Here is a 14,809-nt window from a genome sequence, read left to right on the forward strand (position 1 = left end):
AATATGGATATGGATACGAATATGAATATGTTTATATGATTATGTTTATAAAAATGTTTAAGTTAAAGTTTATGTATTATTATGAAAACGATATTTAAGTACAAGTAATTTTCACTGTTGTATGTGAACTGTATTACGTATTACTAGTTATCAAGGATATGACGTGTTGAGTCTTTAGACTCACTAGGTGTGTGTGATGCAGGTGATATAATAACTATGATATTGGAGGTCTTGATGGGTGATTTTGCTGGACTGTCGGTGCACACAACCCGAGGACCAGCGCTTCTTCTTTTCCGCATTTACGTTTTATGATTCATGATTTACGTTAAAGATTTTAAGACTATTTATTTACGTTTTTGAGAGATTTTGAGAGGTTTATTATGGGCTATACGTTTCAAACTTATTGCTTTTTAGGTTGGTAAAACATGCGATGATTTCATTTTTATGACTATTTCACTTGATTTTTAAAATGCTAGTTGGTGGGCAGACGTTTCAAAGGCTCCCATGGAGCCGATCACAGAGGCCATTACCGTGGAGAAGGAGCCCGAGATACCTGTCCGCTCACCTATTCTTCCCGGCTCTTCTGTTGGCCACACTTTCCAGGGTGAAGTTCCCTTGAATTTGCCAAATCTTTTTAGCGATGAGGTGAGCATAGATCTGACCAAGATGGTGCGAGGCCTTCTTCGTCCCATAGAAGTGGATCACCCCAATGGACTTAATTCCAACCAAAAGTTGTATGAAGGGGTTTCCCGGTCCTTCTCTGTAAGTTACTCAACTCCTCCTTCTCCCCCTTCTTTTTTTTTTGTATCACCAGTCTGACCTTTCTTTAATTTGCAGGGCTTGCAGATGCCGATATTTGCATATGAGCAAGTGTCTGGTGCGGCCAAGAATGCACACCAACAGGCCTCCTCCATCGGGAGATGCATGATAAACTGCAGGAGGAACTGATCCGGGTGAAGAAGATCCACGAGCACGTCTTGGCTCGGGAAAAAGCTAGCTGGAAAAAGCAAGTAGATTTGGCCCAATCAGCACTGGCTGAGGCTCGATCAGAGTTGGTGTCATTCTGCAAAAAGTTTGACGACTCCTCAGAGACTACCAAGCTAGAACTACAGGCTGCTAGGGAAGAGGCAGCATCCTCTCGGGCCCGGGCTGAAGAAATGACGGCTGCTCTGGAGATTTTGAAGTCTTCTCAAGATGAGAAGATGGCCCAATTCTTGAAGTCCCGGGAGTTTAAGAAGATGGTGGCTGATAAGGCCTTTCCTTACTTTGACCTGGGTTTCAACAAATGCCTAGAGCAATTCCAGGAGGCAGGCCTCATTCCTCCAGACCAAGAAGACTTCCCTGATCTGGTCAAAGCTGCAGCTTCTGTAACGTCCCGAAAATTTGAAGGTCCATGTGAACCACATGCATGCACGTCCCGAAAATCTGAAGGTCCATGTGAACCACATGCATGCAAATTATTAAATTTCTTTGGTATTTTATTAAATTCTTTTAAAGCATAAAATGCATGTTTATTTTATTAATTTGTGTTTAATTGTATTCATGCATTTTATGCATAATTATTGCATGATAGGGATTTATTTCATGAATTTTATCACTTCATACATTAGGGTTTCTAGATGCATTTCACGCTCGAACGAGGAACGGAGACCAGAGAATTTTCAGGAAAAATTATTTTATAAAATGATTAAATTTTATTAATTTATTTGAGGTGTTTTTAATTGTATTTTTCTATAATGGGATTTTACCGGGTATTCTTACCCGCAGGATTTTATTTTAACGGTACGCGAATTTTATCGAATCAGGGGACTTTAATGGTTCGGCTAATATTTTAAAAATCTTTTCAACACGAAATATTTTTCGGAAGTGCGTTTGGAATTATTGGACCAACTTTTGGACTTCTTGGGCTTAAAACTCTTTTATAAACCTTTAAAATACAATTGTGGCCCATTAACCTATCATTATCTATTTAATTAACATTTAAACACCATTTGCCCTAAACCTAATCCCATCTCAGCCGACACCCACCTCTTTCAGATTCCCACCCCTCGGTTTCATCACCAGCAGCTGGAAGCTTTCGGTGTTTGGCTTGTTCTTGCAATAAAATTTCACCCGGGTCTCCATTTGCTTCGTTTTTGGTTCTTCCTCTCATTAAGGCATGCTTTGTATCATTTCTTTCTGCATCATACATGTATTATATACTGATGAATGTGTTTATGCATGATATGTTTCGATCCAGCCCTATACGTAACAGATGGGTTCGGTTTTCACACGTTCATGCTATCTTCTTATTTGTGCTCACGTTTTTCTTAATTGAGTTGCAAGGGGCTGTGGCTTGGGGCTGTTCAAGATCTGATGGTAGTGTCACGATGGAGTCTTGGAGTGAAAATGGTGCAGTGCTGCTGTAGGAGGAGAGATCGAGAGGTGATGTCTTGGGTTTTGTTCGGTTTGGCATGATCGAAAGGTTCGGAGGTGCTGCGATGCATGGACTCGAACCAAGATGGGTTTCAGACCTTGTAGAGTCTAGTAAAATGCTAGGAATGAGCCATGAGTGTTTGGTCGAAGGGAGAGCTCGATCCTTGGTAATCTAGCGTGAATCGTGAATGGAGATGCTAGTTTCGGGTGGGTTCTGCACTGTGTCTGGTGTAGCAATCTTAGGCATCGGTTAGCCTCTTTTTATAAGGGTCATTAGAGTCCTAATGAGGTGCCTTAAAGGCTGGACAGGTGGGGGCTTAAGAGGGGACCGAAAGGTTAAGAAAGGGGGAACCATGTGTGTGAAAATAATTGAGCGGCCGATAAGGTTTTGAGAAGATTAGGTGCTGGCCGAAACTTCAGGGATTTAAAGGACTTAATTTAAGTAGTAATAGGTATAGGAGTTGTTTAAATTATGGTTCAAGTTGGAAAAAAAAAATTGGGTTGTGTTTCGACTCGATTCGGATTAAAACCGGGACACCGGTCCAAGTTTTAAAACGAATCGGTTAAGTTTGGTTTTGGGCTCGAATTTATGTCTAGGAATGCTTTTGAAAATATTTTGGGACATTTTAAAGAGTTTGGTAATCTTCGGGTAAATTTTAGAGGTCCAGGGATGAACGGGTAATTTTTGAGTTTCTAGGGGCAAAATGGTCATTTTGCAACCGGGGTGAGATTTTGGTCCTGGCAGCGCCCTGAGCACAAATTCATGATATTTTAACTGTTTATGCATCATGTTCATGATTTTTACGCAATTACGATAAATACGATGCATGCTTGGTTTAAAGGAAAAATTACGTATATGCATGCTTTTATTAAGTGATGAATATGATGACACGTTTTGAATGAAGTGATTTAGTTGTGACTAACACGATGATATGATTGGAGATATCGTGAGGGAAAAGGCCCCAGAGGGAGCCCGTTTACGGGAGAAGGCCCCAGAGGGAGCCCGACGATCGTATTTCCATTGACATGATATGATAGGCCCAGGCTCAGTGGGCGGGTAATGCCGTCGCTGATAACCCTCGCCGCCGGGTACCGCGGTTACACATAGATGGATCCATCGACTGACATGATGACATGATTATACGAAAGTCACAGCTAATGAACGGAATTCAAATTAAGATTTTAACACGTATATGATGATACATGATGAGACATGTTTTGACACGTTACGATTTTACACGACACGCATATGTTCAAGTTTTTAAGCTCATGAAATGTATGTTGATTATGCTATTTTTCACTGCTGTGTGCTACGTATATGTACTTGTTATTACTGGTACAGGTGTGTTGAGTCTTTAGACTCACTAGGCGTGTGTGATGTAGGTGAACATTTTGATCAGGGGCCCGGAGTGCCGAAGACTAAGTAGGCAGGCGGAATGTGCGGTGACACGACCCGAGGACCATTATTTTTCCGCATATTGATTCACGTGTTTTGAGAGGAGTTGCACATTTTTATATATTGATGATATTACGATTTTTATACGTTTACGTTTACGTTGATTTTGGATGTCGTTAGTTATTTTTTAAACTGCGTTATTCTTGTTGGCAAATAAATACGATTATTTAAAATGTTACTTTGTAATTGCGAGCTTTAAAAAAATATATATATTTCCGCATGTTAAAACGAGTAGACGTTTCAGCTTCTCTCCTGGAAGAAGAAGAGGAGGAGGCCCCCAAAATAGACTAGAGTTTCTTCTCTTTTTCTTTTTTTTCGGACTTCCGATCACTATGTAATGGTTCTTTATGTTTAATGATAATATTCTCGTGCATTTGATAATCGTTTTAAAATATTTCCAAGTGTTGTGAATGACTTGAAATTTCTTCAAATATCCTAATGGATTCTAACCAACCTTCACCAAGCATATTAGTAATCGGAGTATAAGCGCTTGGGTTCCATAAATAATCAATCTTGGTAAATCAAGGTGCAGGTCCCCAGGCCAGGGTATGGGTCCCTGGACTTAGGAGATAACCAGGGTGTGGGTCCCTGGGCCAGGATACGGGTCCCTGGACCGGGCCAGGGTACGGTCCCTGGACTTAGTAAATGACCGAGGTGCGGGTCCCTGGGCCAGGGTACGGGTCCTTGGACTTAATAGATCACCGAGGTACGGGTCTCCGGGCCAGCGTACGGGTCTCTGGACTTAGTAGATGACCGGGGTGCGGGTCACCGAGCCAGGGTGCGTGTCCCTAGACTTAGTAGACATTTCCTTGAATATTTTATTTATTTGATGCATGTAATAGATAAAAAGACTTTTAAACATAATATTTCTTCAAATGAAACGCATTCCATGGTCTCTTAAGTGCGTGCCCATGAGAATCTTCTAAATATAAGCTGCCCCCGAGCTGACTCTTTGAATTACTTTGAGAGGTCCTTCCCATCGTGCTTCTATCTTCCCCACATCACCTACCGGCTTTACTTTTTTCATAACCAGACCCCCCACTTGAAAATATCGTGCTCGAACGTGTTTATTGTAGGATTTCATTACCCGGCTTTGATAGGCTTCCATTCGAATGGCTGCCCGATCTCTTTTTTCTTCAACCAAATCAAGCTCAATGGCCCGGGTCTGATCATTGTTACTCGGATAAGATTCTATCCGAGTAGAAGATTGTCCGATCTCCACAGGTAAGACAGCTTCCGAACCAGCCGTTTGAGGTGTAGTTCGATATGCCCACAATATACTCGGTAATTCTTCAACCCAGTCCTTTCTTTTTCCATGAAGTCGGGCTTTTAATGCTTGTACAATGATCCTGGTTGGTTACCTCAGTTTGGCCATTGGCTTGTGGGTAGGCTACTGAGGTGAAAGACTGAACTATCTTCATTTCTTGACACCAAGATGTAATTTTCTTCCCCTGGAATTGCCTCGCATTATCTGGAATCAATCTTCTTGGGATGTCAAATCTGCAAACAATATTTTTCCAGAGAAATTTCATCACCTCTTCCTCAGTTATTTTGGCCAAAGGCTCAGCCTCCACCCATTTAGAGAAATAATCCACAGCCACAAGAAGGAATTTTTTCTGTGCCCGGGCTATTGGAAATGGGCCCATGATATCCAACCCCCATTGATCAAAGGGACAAGATGCTGAGATGGGTTGCATGTCAGCAGCTGGGCGATGATGAAAAATTAGAATGGCGCTGGCAACCCTTACATTTCTGAACAAGTTGAGAAGCATCTTGATTCATCCGGGGCCACTAAAATCCGGATAATATATCTTTTTCCGAGACATGGCAGTCCCACAGAGATGTTCACCACAGCACCCTTCATGTATTTCTCTGAGGACATATTCCACCTCGTTTTCTGATAAACACTTGAGGAAAGGGCCTTGATATGATCGTCTGTACAAAACGTCACTCAAAAAGACAAACCCGGGTGCTTGCTTTCTGATTTTCAGAGCTTGAGCTCGATCTTCCGGGAGTTTTGCATGGACTATACACTCGATTAGAGGAGTCATCCATGAATTTTTTCGAGTAGGTGGCACCTCTTCATCAATAGAGAGCACCAGCTGGGTAAAACACAGGACTTCCCGAGTACTTATGTCTGACATAGAGGCGGCTAATTTGGCTAAGGTATCAGCCTCTCCATTCTCTTCTCTGGGGATCTGTTCAATGCTCCATTCGGTTAGAGATGCTGCCCGGGCCGTGATGAGCCCTAGATATTTGAGCATTTTTTCATTCTTGGCCTCGTATGTTCCTCTTATCTGCTGGGCGACTAGTTGAGAATCAGAGTTAATAATGACCCAGGAAGCGCCGACTTCTCGAGCGGCTTGTAGTCCGGCTAGAACGGATTCATACTCAGCTTCATTATTGGTGACCCGAGAATCGATTCTCAGGGCCAATTTAATCTTTTCTCCTGATGGAGCGATCAGAACCACCCCAACTCCACATCCTTATAAGTTCGATGCACCATCAACAAAAATTCTCCATATTTCCTCTCCTCCTGGTTGGGCCATTTCTATCAAGAAGTCTGTCAATGCTTGGTATTTTATAGCAACTCGAGATTTATATTCAATGTCATATTCCCCGAGCTCTATTGTCCATTTAACCATTCTGCCCGATACTTCAGCATGTGTCATGATTCTTCCAAGCGGGGAGTTAGTGAGAAACACAATAGGATGTGAGAGAAAATATGGTCTCAGCTTCCGGGCAATCATCACCAAGGCTAGGGCTATTTTCTCTACTTCACTGTAATTCAACTCTGCTCCTCTGAGGGCATGACTGACGTAATATTCTGGCTTTTGGTCGGTCCCCTCTTCTCGGATAAGTACGGAGCTAACAGAATATTCCGTGTTGGACAAATAGACCCACAGCTTTTCCCTGGGCTCAGGCTTGACAAGGACGGGTAGTTCGGATAAATGCTTTTTTAGATCTTGAAAATCCCGTTAGCATTTTTCATTCCATCCAAACTTTTGCGCCTTCCTCAGGACTTGAAAGAATGGGTAGCTTCTATGGGCAGACCGGGAAATAAATCGAGATAAGGCAGCGACTTTCTCGGTCAATTTTTGTACTTCCCTGGACAGATTGAGGCGAAGGCATGTCAATCACTGCTTTGATCTTTTATAGGTTTACTTCAATTCCCCAATCGGTTACCAAGAATTCCAAGAATTTTCCACTTCTGACCCCGAACACACATTTGGCTGGGTTGAGTTTTATTCCATATTGCTTCTGGGTGGTAAAGGTCTCGCCAAATCATCAACAAAGCAGGAGACTTCCTAGGTCTTGATCAGAATATCATCCACATACACTTCAATGTTCCTTCCTATCTGCTTCTGAAAAACATGATTTATCAGACGTTGGTCTGTGGCATTGGCATTCTTCAATCCAAAGGGCATAACCACGTAGTAGAAAGTGCCTCCAGAAGTGATAAAACTTGCTTTATCTTGATATTACCGGGCTAAAGAGATCTGATGGTACCCCTGATAAGCATCCATAAAGCTTAATAATTCGAAACCAGATGTTGAGTCCACCAGTTGATCAATCTGAGGAAGTGGATAACAATCTTTGGGACAAGCTTTATTTAAATCCCGGAAGTTTACACACATCCTTCATTTCCCGGTGGCCTTTGGAACAAGGACCACATTCGAGAGCCAAGTAGGGAATTGTACTTCTCGAATGTGGTCGGCCCGTAACAGCTCTCTCACTTGTTCGTCAATGACTTTATCTTTCTTCGGGCCAAAATGCATTTTCTTCTGCTTCACGGGGCGGGTTCCCGGGATAATATTTAGTTTATGCTCGGCCACCTGGGGCGAGATCTCGTCTAATTCCTGCTGAGACCAAGCGAAAACATTGATGTTAGCTTTCAAACAATTTAGTAGATTTATCCGGGTGGACGCATTGATGTCTCGGGCCACCCGGATGTGTTTCCCCGACTCAATTTCCATCGCCTCTTGTTCTTCCTTCGCAACAAAATGCACCTCTCTCTCCTCTGCCACGTCCTCCTCCCTTCGAATTACCCTTTTCCCCTTGTCCTCCCTCCTCGCCCTCTTTTGATCCACTCGGATAGTCTCCCCATAACATTTCCGAGAAGAAGGCTGGTGTCCCTTGACATCCCCGACTCGTCCTCGTACTGGGAATTTAATTTTTTGATGATAATTGGAGGCCACAGCTCTCATCTCATTCATAGCTGGCCTCCCAAGGATAATGTTATATGAGGACGGGGCATCCACCACTGTAAAGACCGTCATGACTGTCTTTGGCAAATCTCCAGTTCTTAGGGTTAATGGCAATATTATCTCCCCTTCTGGATATACAGCGTGACCCGCGAAACCAAACAAGACAGTCTCAACCGTCTCCAATTGGTAGTCATGTAAATCAATTTGAATCATGGCTTCTTTGAAGATCTCCAATTGGTAGTCATGTAAATCAATTTGAATCATGGCTTCTTTGAAGATGACATTGACAGAGCTGCCATTGTCAACGAAAACTCTGAGTACATCATAATTAGCCACTCGGGCTTGAATAACGAGAGCATCATTATGGGGTAGGCTTACTCCCCTGAGGTCTTTTGGGCCAAAAATTATGACTGGTTCATTCATTCCCTTCCCATCAATTTCCAGACATTCTCTTCTGCTTCTTGCCTTCCGAGCCCAGTTAGAGTCACCATCTGTGGACCCTCCTGAAATAATTTTTATCAGCCCTCGAATCGGGGAAGAGTCTTTCCTTTATGTCTTCTTACTTCTCTTCTCCTGGGATTTCCCCTCTTCTCTCCCACTTCCACACGGGATATCAGCCGTTCTCATAGGAGCATCAAGTCCGGGACGCCGAGATAACCAAGGTGGTTGTCTGGGCCTATCTCGAGAGGGATGAGATTCCGGCATAGAGCGCCTACCAGATTCCTTCCTCAGAGTTCGGCATTCACTTGTATCATGAGAACATTCTTTGTGAAGGGTGCAAAACCCCTTCTTCTCTGGTTTTGGTAATCATGCCATCGAACTTGGAGGCAGGGCTACGTCTGAACTGCATTCTTGAATTTCTCGATCCCGGGAAATTCTCAAGGGTACATGAGAGAACTGCCCTGAGCCACTCTTCTTGTGAATTCTCTCCTCGGGCCTGACATCCCGATCTCCCCTGGCTCTTTTTAAGGCCTCTCTTTTTTGGTTCTGCGCCTCTTTCATGTTGATGTATTTCTCTACCCGGGACAAGAGAACTTCAAAGTTCCCGGGCAATTTCTTTGTTAAAGATCGGAAGAAATCTCCCTCCCATAACCCTTGCATAAAAGCAGTAGTTTTTGTCTCGGGGGCGCAGGCGGGAACATCCAAAGCTACTCGATTAAATCTCTTGATGTATGCCCTTAAAGTTTCATCCTGGCCCTTCTTCTCTTCAAACAGACTAAAAGCAGTCTTCTTATATTTCTTGCTGCTACTGAACTGGTGCAAGAATATTTTTTGGAAATCTTCGAAGGATTGGATACTTTCAGGCACTAATCCTTCAAGCCACCTCTGAGCCGAGTCCACCAAAGTAGTCAGGAATACTTTGCATTTGATTTGATCCCCATAACAATGTAACATGGCCATGTTTTCGAATCGAGCAAATTGTTCTTCAGGGTTAGAACTCCCATCATAGTCTTTGATTTTGGTTGACTTGAAGTGCCAGGGAAGTGGTTCCCGGACAATGATATCAGAGAATGGACAACCCTTGACAACTTGAACACTGCTTTTAGAACCAACTTGCCCCTCCAAGACTCACCTTCTTCCTCAACTTTTCTAACTCCTCTGCCACAGTAGGAGACTTAGAACCTGCACTTGACTCCCTCTCCTCCTCCCTTCTCTCTTCCTCCTGCTCCTTTTTCGCATGCTCTTGTTCTTGCTCTGGCCAAGTAGAATGATTAGCAAGGGGCCTCTTTGCCAAAGCTGCCTCCACATCATCAGATACAATTTTGGCCCAATCCTCAGGTGTTAAGTTAATAGTAGGCCGGGGACCAGTGAGTGGCTGGCCACCTGCACCAGAAAGATGTGTGTTATTCTCTTCCTGGATCCGAGAAGTGTCTTGGTTCGTCCTCCTGGTAGGAGCCATATCAACGTCTTATAACTCTATTTTTCCCACAGACAGCGCCAATGATGCGATTTGGGTGAAATGGAAGAGCCGGGTCGGATGCTCCACCGGATATGCTATCAAGGTAAGAGAAATAAGAGCAAGACGTCTGGATCGAAAACTATCTTCCTGAGATATCTGAAAGAATCTGCAACCAAGAAAGTAATCACGTGAATGGGTGCTGGAGGGGTATCCGGCGTGACCATTCCGATGCTTAAGTCAGTGAAGGACTCAAGCTGTAAACCAATGTAACCAGGTGATGGTTGTTGTATTGGTGTGGAAGGTGAGCAATAAATGTGTGTATTTAAGACCTGAATAGAGAGTAAATGCAAGGAGACAATCTGGTATTTATAGTAGAGGATATAATGATGACCTCGTTCTTTGTGCTGATCATTAATTATAGTAGAGCGGCTGATTATACCTTATTGTTCTGACATGTCAAATCTCCTACTAGTCACATCCAGCCTACCTGATTTTGTCAACCACTTGTATAATTGTCAGAGATAGGTCGGCCGCACACACCCTACTTTGTCGGCGTAATTAAATGCAGCACTCATATTGGATGGCCCGGGTAGAATGCCTCTCGGGAAATTGCATGAGAGCCCGGGCATCCAATAACCGGGGAAGTTATGTAGAACCCGTAAATTAGACTACGTATAAGCCATGCATAATTTCTAGCATTTAAATTAAAATGATTTTTATTGCATGAGTATTTAAATTCTTTTCTTTAAATTTAATTATTTTACGAAGTAGTTTAATTGTTACATTTTTAGTTAAATAAGTGAGGCCGGACTGGAGTTGGAGTATTGAGATAAAATTTAATACTAAGAAAACATTCCTAGAATTTATTTAAGATAAATAATAAGTTTATTTAATGTAAAAGAATTTTTAAGGAACTATTTGAATAATTTGAAATAAGTAGTAAATAAAGTTCAATAATCAATTTCTTAATTCACTAAAATATTTAATGAGTAGATAAAACACTAGATATTTAAAATTCAATAATTAAGAAATAATTTTCCCCTCCATTTTTATTATAATTTTCGGCCATAGCACTTTAAAAGATTTAAATATTGTCAACTCTCCATCATTAATTTATTTCCTTATCTTCTCTTGGGAGATAATTCCATCACATTTAATCCTCATTTAATTATTATTTAAGCAATATTTATACCATGTTTATCTAGCAATATTTTCCTCCTTTTTAAATTAATAAAATCGGCCCCTCCATTATTTTAAAGATTTGAATTAAAATTTGCCAACTCATTTTCATTGATATATATTCCTAATCCATTTCTTGATAATTAATCCCCTCACTTTAAATCCTCATTTAATTAGTAATTAAGCAATTTCCCTACCCTACTTTAACCAAATAAAATCGGCCACCTCTTGGTAGGATTTGATATTGATTTGTCAACTCATCATTTTATTTCTTTCCTTATCTCTTTTCTTGGTAAATAATCACTCATTATTTAATCTTCAACAATTAAATAGTTAAGCATTATTTCCTCCCTTGCTCCTAGACACCATAATCGACCAAGTGCACCCCTTGATTAGCCTACAAATCTTTTGATATCATTCTTGTTTCCTATCTAACCAATAAACTAGGATAGAAAGATTCATTTCCTTCCATTTATCTTGCAACCTCCCATCTATCTTCCTAGACTCCCTCCCCACCATTATCACCGAATTTCAGAACATTTGAGAGAGGAAAAAACGTGAGGTAGCAAGGAGAAAAACAAGAGAGAAAATCGAGAGAAACAAGAAAGTGAAGAGTACTTCGTCTCCTCTGCGCCGCGTCGTTGTTTTTCTTTTGTTTTCTTCAAAACAAAATCCAGGCATGTTTATATTTTTATTTACTCTTCAATCAAGCCATATAGATATTTTTAAACATAGCATGTACATGAATTTATTGCAAGAAAACCGAAATACATGAGTGACATTTTCGAAAATGCATGTGCAGAATTTTCTGTTTTCTTTCGTGCTTCACGGGTTCCATGTTTGTGTTGTTTCAGATGGTTGGCTCGTGTCCAAGCTCTCAAGGCTGCCCCTAGACATGTGCTAGGGTGTATTACGATAATTTTGGTTCATTTGTTCCAGCCCTATGCATGCTGAAATTCAGAATTTACAGCAACTCATCCCTAGTGCCACTTTGTGTCCGATTTCTCTTGTTTGCTGTCAAAGGAGGATGTTACTGATCTTGGCTGCCCTAGGGGCTATATCCATGGTTAGAACATCTCCTTTTCATGTCTAGGACATGACCAAGTCGGCCTTTCATGGCTTGGTTCATGGTCCTATCAGTTTTTAAAAACAAACAAGAACATCGCCCATCGGTTTCGGTTTTCTGATTTTCGCGTGTGTGAGTTTGGTTTCGGTTCAAGGGTGTTGTGTGGATCTTGGTTGGCTTCTAGCCCTTAGCCACGGTTCACACAATACCTCATGATGTCTAGATAATGCCATGATCAATCAAATGGTCACTGGAATGGTCCATGACAGCCGAACAATCGCAGCACCCCACGCATGAAGGTGTGCTCTCGGGTGGAATCACTTGGCTTGTTTCCGTTGTGGTTTGGATTGTGGCTGGACTAGGGCCCTTAGCCATGGTCCAAGCCAACCCTTAGGATGTTGGGAAGAGGTTCTTGTCGGTGGTTCAAGCCCCAATGGCCATTAGCCTCGCAAACAACGCAAAGAAACGCAAGCGCCACTGCTGTATTTTTGTGACAGCAAGTTGTGCTTCGGTTCAGAGGTGTGTTTCGAGTTCTTGGTTGGCTTTTAGCCTATGGCCTTGGACTGGACAGTACCCCATTGAGTTAGGAAGGTCATGTTTTTGGCCGTTCCTGATCTGGTCAAGTTTAGAGGTCGTACGAGAATTTACGGTGCAATGTGACAAAGTGACTCTCGAAAGAGAGTTTCATGTTTTTTGCCTCCATTCACCAAATTTCGAAGTACTGAAATGTTAGGAGCATTATTTCATCATTTTAAGTGTATTTTAATCATGACTAAATGATGGTTCGGTGTTGGTTCGGGTTGGCACGGAGTCATGATTAAATACCAAGTTATTGGGCATAATTGATGTATTTCATGTTGATGTATTTCTCTACCCGGGACAAGAGAACTTCAAAGTTCCCGGGCAATTTCTTTGTTAAAGATCGGAAGAAATCTCCCTCCCATAACCCTTGCATAAAAGCAGTAGTTTTTGTCTCGGGGGCGCAGGCGGGAACATCCAAAGCTACTCGATTAAATCTCTTGATGTATGCCCTTAAAGTTTCATCCTGGCCCTTCTTCTCTTCAAACAGACTAAAAGCAGTCTTCTTATATTTCTTGCTGCTACTGAACTGGTGCAAGAATATTTTTTGGAAATCTTCGAAGGATTGGATACTTTCAGGCACTAATCCTTCAAGCCACCTCTGAGCCGAGTCCACCAAAGTAGTCAGGAATACTTTGCATTTGATTTGATCCCCATAACAATGTAACATGGCCATGTTTTCGAATCGAGCAAATTGTTCTTCAGGGTTAGAACTCCCATCATAGTCTTTGATTTTGGTTGACTTGAAGTGCCAGGGAAGTGGTTCCCGGACAATGATATCAGAGAATGGACAACCCTTGACAACTTGAACACTGCTTTTAGAACCAACTTGCCCCTCCAAGACTCACCTTCTTCCTCAACTTTTCTAACTCCTCTGCCACAGTAGGAGACTTAGAACCTGCACTTGACTCCCTCTCCTCCTCCCTTCTCTCTTCCTCCTGCTCCTTTTTCGCATGCTCTTGTTCTTGCTCTGGCCAAGTAGAATGATTAGCAAGGGGCCTCTTTGCCAAAGCTGCCTCCACATCATCAGATACAATTTTGGCCCAATCCTCAGGTGTTAAGTTAATAGTAGGCCGGGGACCAGTGAGTGGCTGGCCACCTGCACCAGAAAGATGTGTGTTATTCTCTTCCTGGATCCGAGAAGTGTCTTGGTTCGTCCTCCTGGTAGGAGCCATATCAACGTCTTATAACTCTATTTTTCCCACAGACAGCGCCAATGATGCGATTTGGGTGAAATGGAAGAGCCGGGTCGGATGCTCCACCGGATATGCTATCAAGGTAAGAGAAATAAGAGCAAGACGTCTGGATCGAAAACTATCTTCCTGAGATATCTGAAAGAATCTGCAACCAAGAAAGTAATCACGTGAATGGGTGCTGGAGGGGTATCCGGCGTGACCATTCCGATGCTTAAGTCAGTGAAGGACTCAAGCTGTAAACCAATGTAACCAGGTGATGGTTGTTGTATTGGTGTGGAAGGTGAGCAATAAATGTGTGTATTTAAGACCTGAATAGAGAGTAAATGCAAGGAGACAATCTGGTATTTATAGTAGAGGATATAATGATGACCTCGTTCTTTGTGCTGATCATTAATTATAGTAGAGCGGCTGATTATACCTTATTGTTCTGACATGTCAAATCTCCTACTAGTCACATCCAGCCTACCTGATTTTGTCAACCACTTGTATAATTGTCAGAGATAGGTCGGCCGCACACACCCTACTTTGTCGGCGTAATTAAATGCAGCACTCATATTGGATGGCCCGGGTAGAATGCCTCTCGGGAAATTGCATGAGAGCCCGGGCATCCAATAACCGGGGAAGTTATGTAGAACCCGTAAATTAGACTACGTATAAGCCATGCATAATTTCTAGCATTTAAATTAAAATGATTTTTATTGCATGAGTATTTAAATTCTTTTCTTTAAATTTAATTATTTTACGAAGTAGTTTAATTGTTACATTTTTAGTTAAATAAGTGAGGCCGGACTGGAGTTGGAGTATTGAGAT

The 14,809-nt window shown here is 42.1% G+C and overlaps 2 protein-coding genes across 2 annotated transcripts; both read right to left on the bottom strand.

Annotated features, from left to right (window-relative positions):
• Positions 1–4,793: 4,793 nt before the first annotated feature.
• LOC142506055 (uncharacterized) lies at positions 4,794–5,517 on the bottom strand. The gene is made up of 2 exons (XM_075619193.1): positions 5,333–5,517; positions 4,794–5,178 (listed from the first exon to the last, which is right to left on the bottom strand). Exons 1-2 carry the CDS (start codon positions 5,515–5,517, stop codon positions 4,794–4,796), a joined length of 570 nt encoding a protein of 189 aa, XP_075475308.1.
• Positions 5,518–5,649: 132 nt separating this feature from the next.
• Positions 5,650–6,420, bottom strand: LOC142506064 (uncharacterized). Its single transcript, XM_075619203.1, has 2 exons — positions 6,375–6,420; positions 5,650–6,320 (listed from the first exon to the last, which is right to left on the bottom strand). Exons 1-2 carry the CDS (start codon positions 6,418–6,420, stop codon positions 5,650–5,652), a joined length of 717 nt encoding a protein of 238 aa, XP_075475318.1.
• Positions 6,421–14,809: the final 8,389 nt, after the last annotated feature.

The sequence above is a fragment of the Primulina tabacum genome, chromosome 1 (genome assembly GCF_025594145.1).
Source record: "Primulina tabacum isolate GXHZ01 chromosome 1, ASM2559414v2, whole genome shotgun sequence".
Lineage (NCBI taxonomy): Eukaryota > Viridiplantae > Streptophyta > Magnoliopsida > Lamiales > Gesneriaceae > Primulina > Primulina tabacum.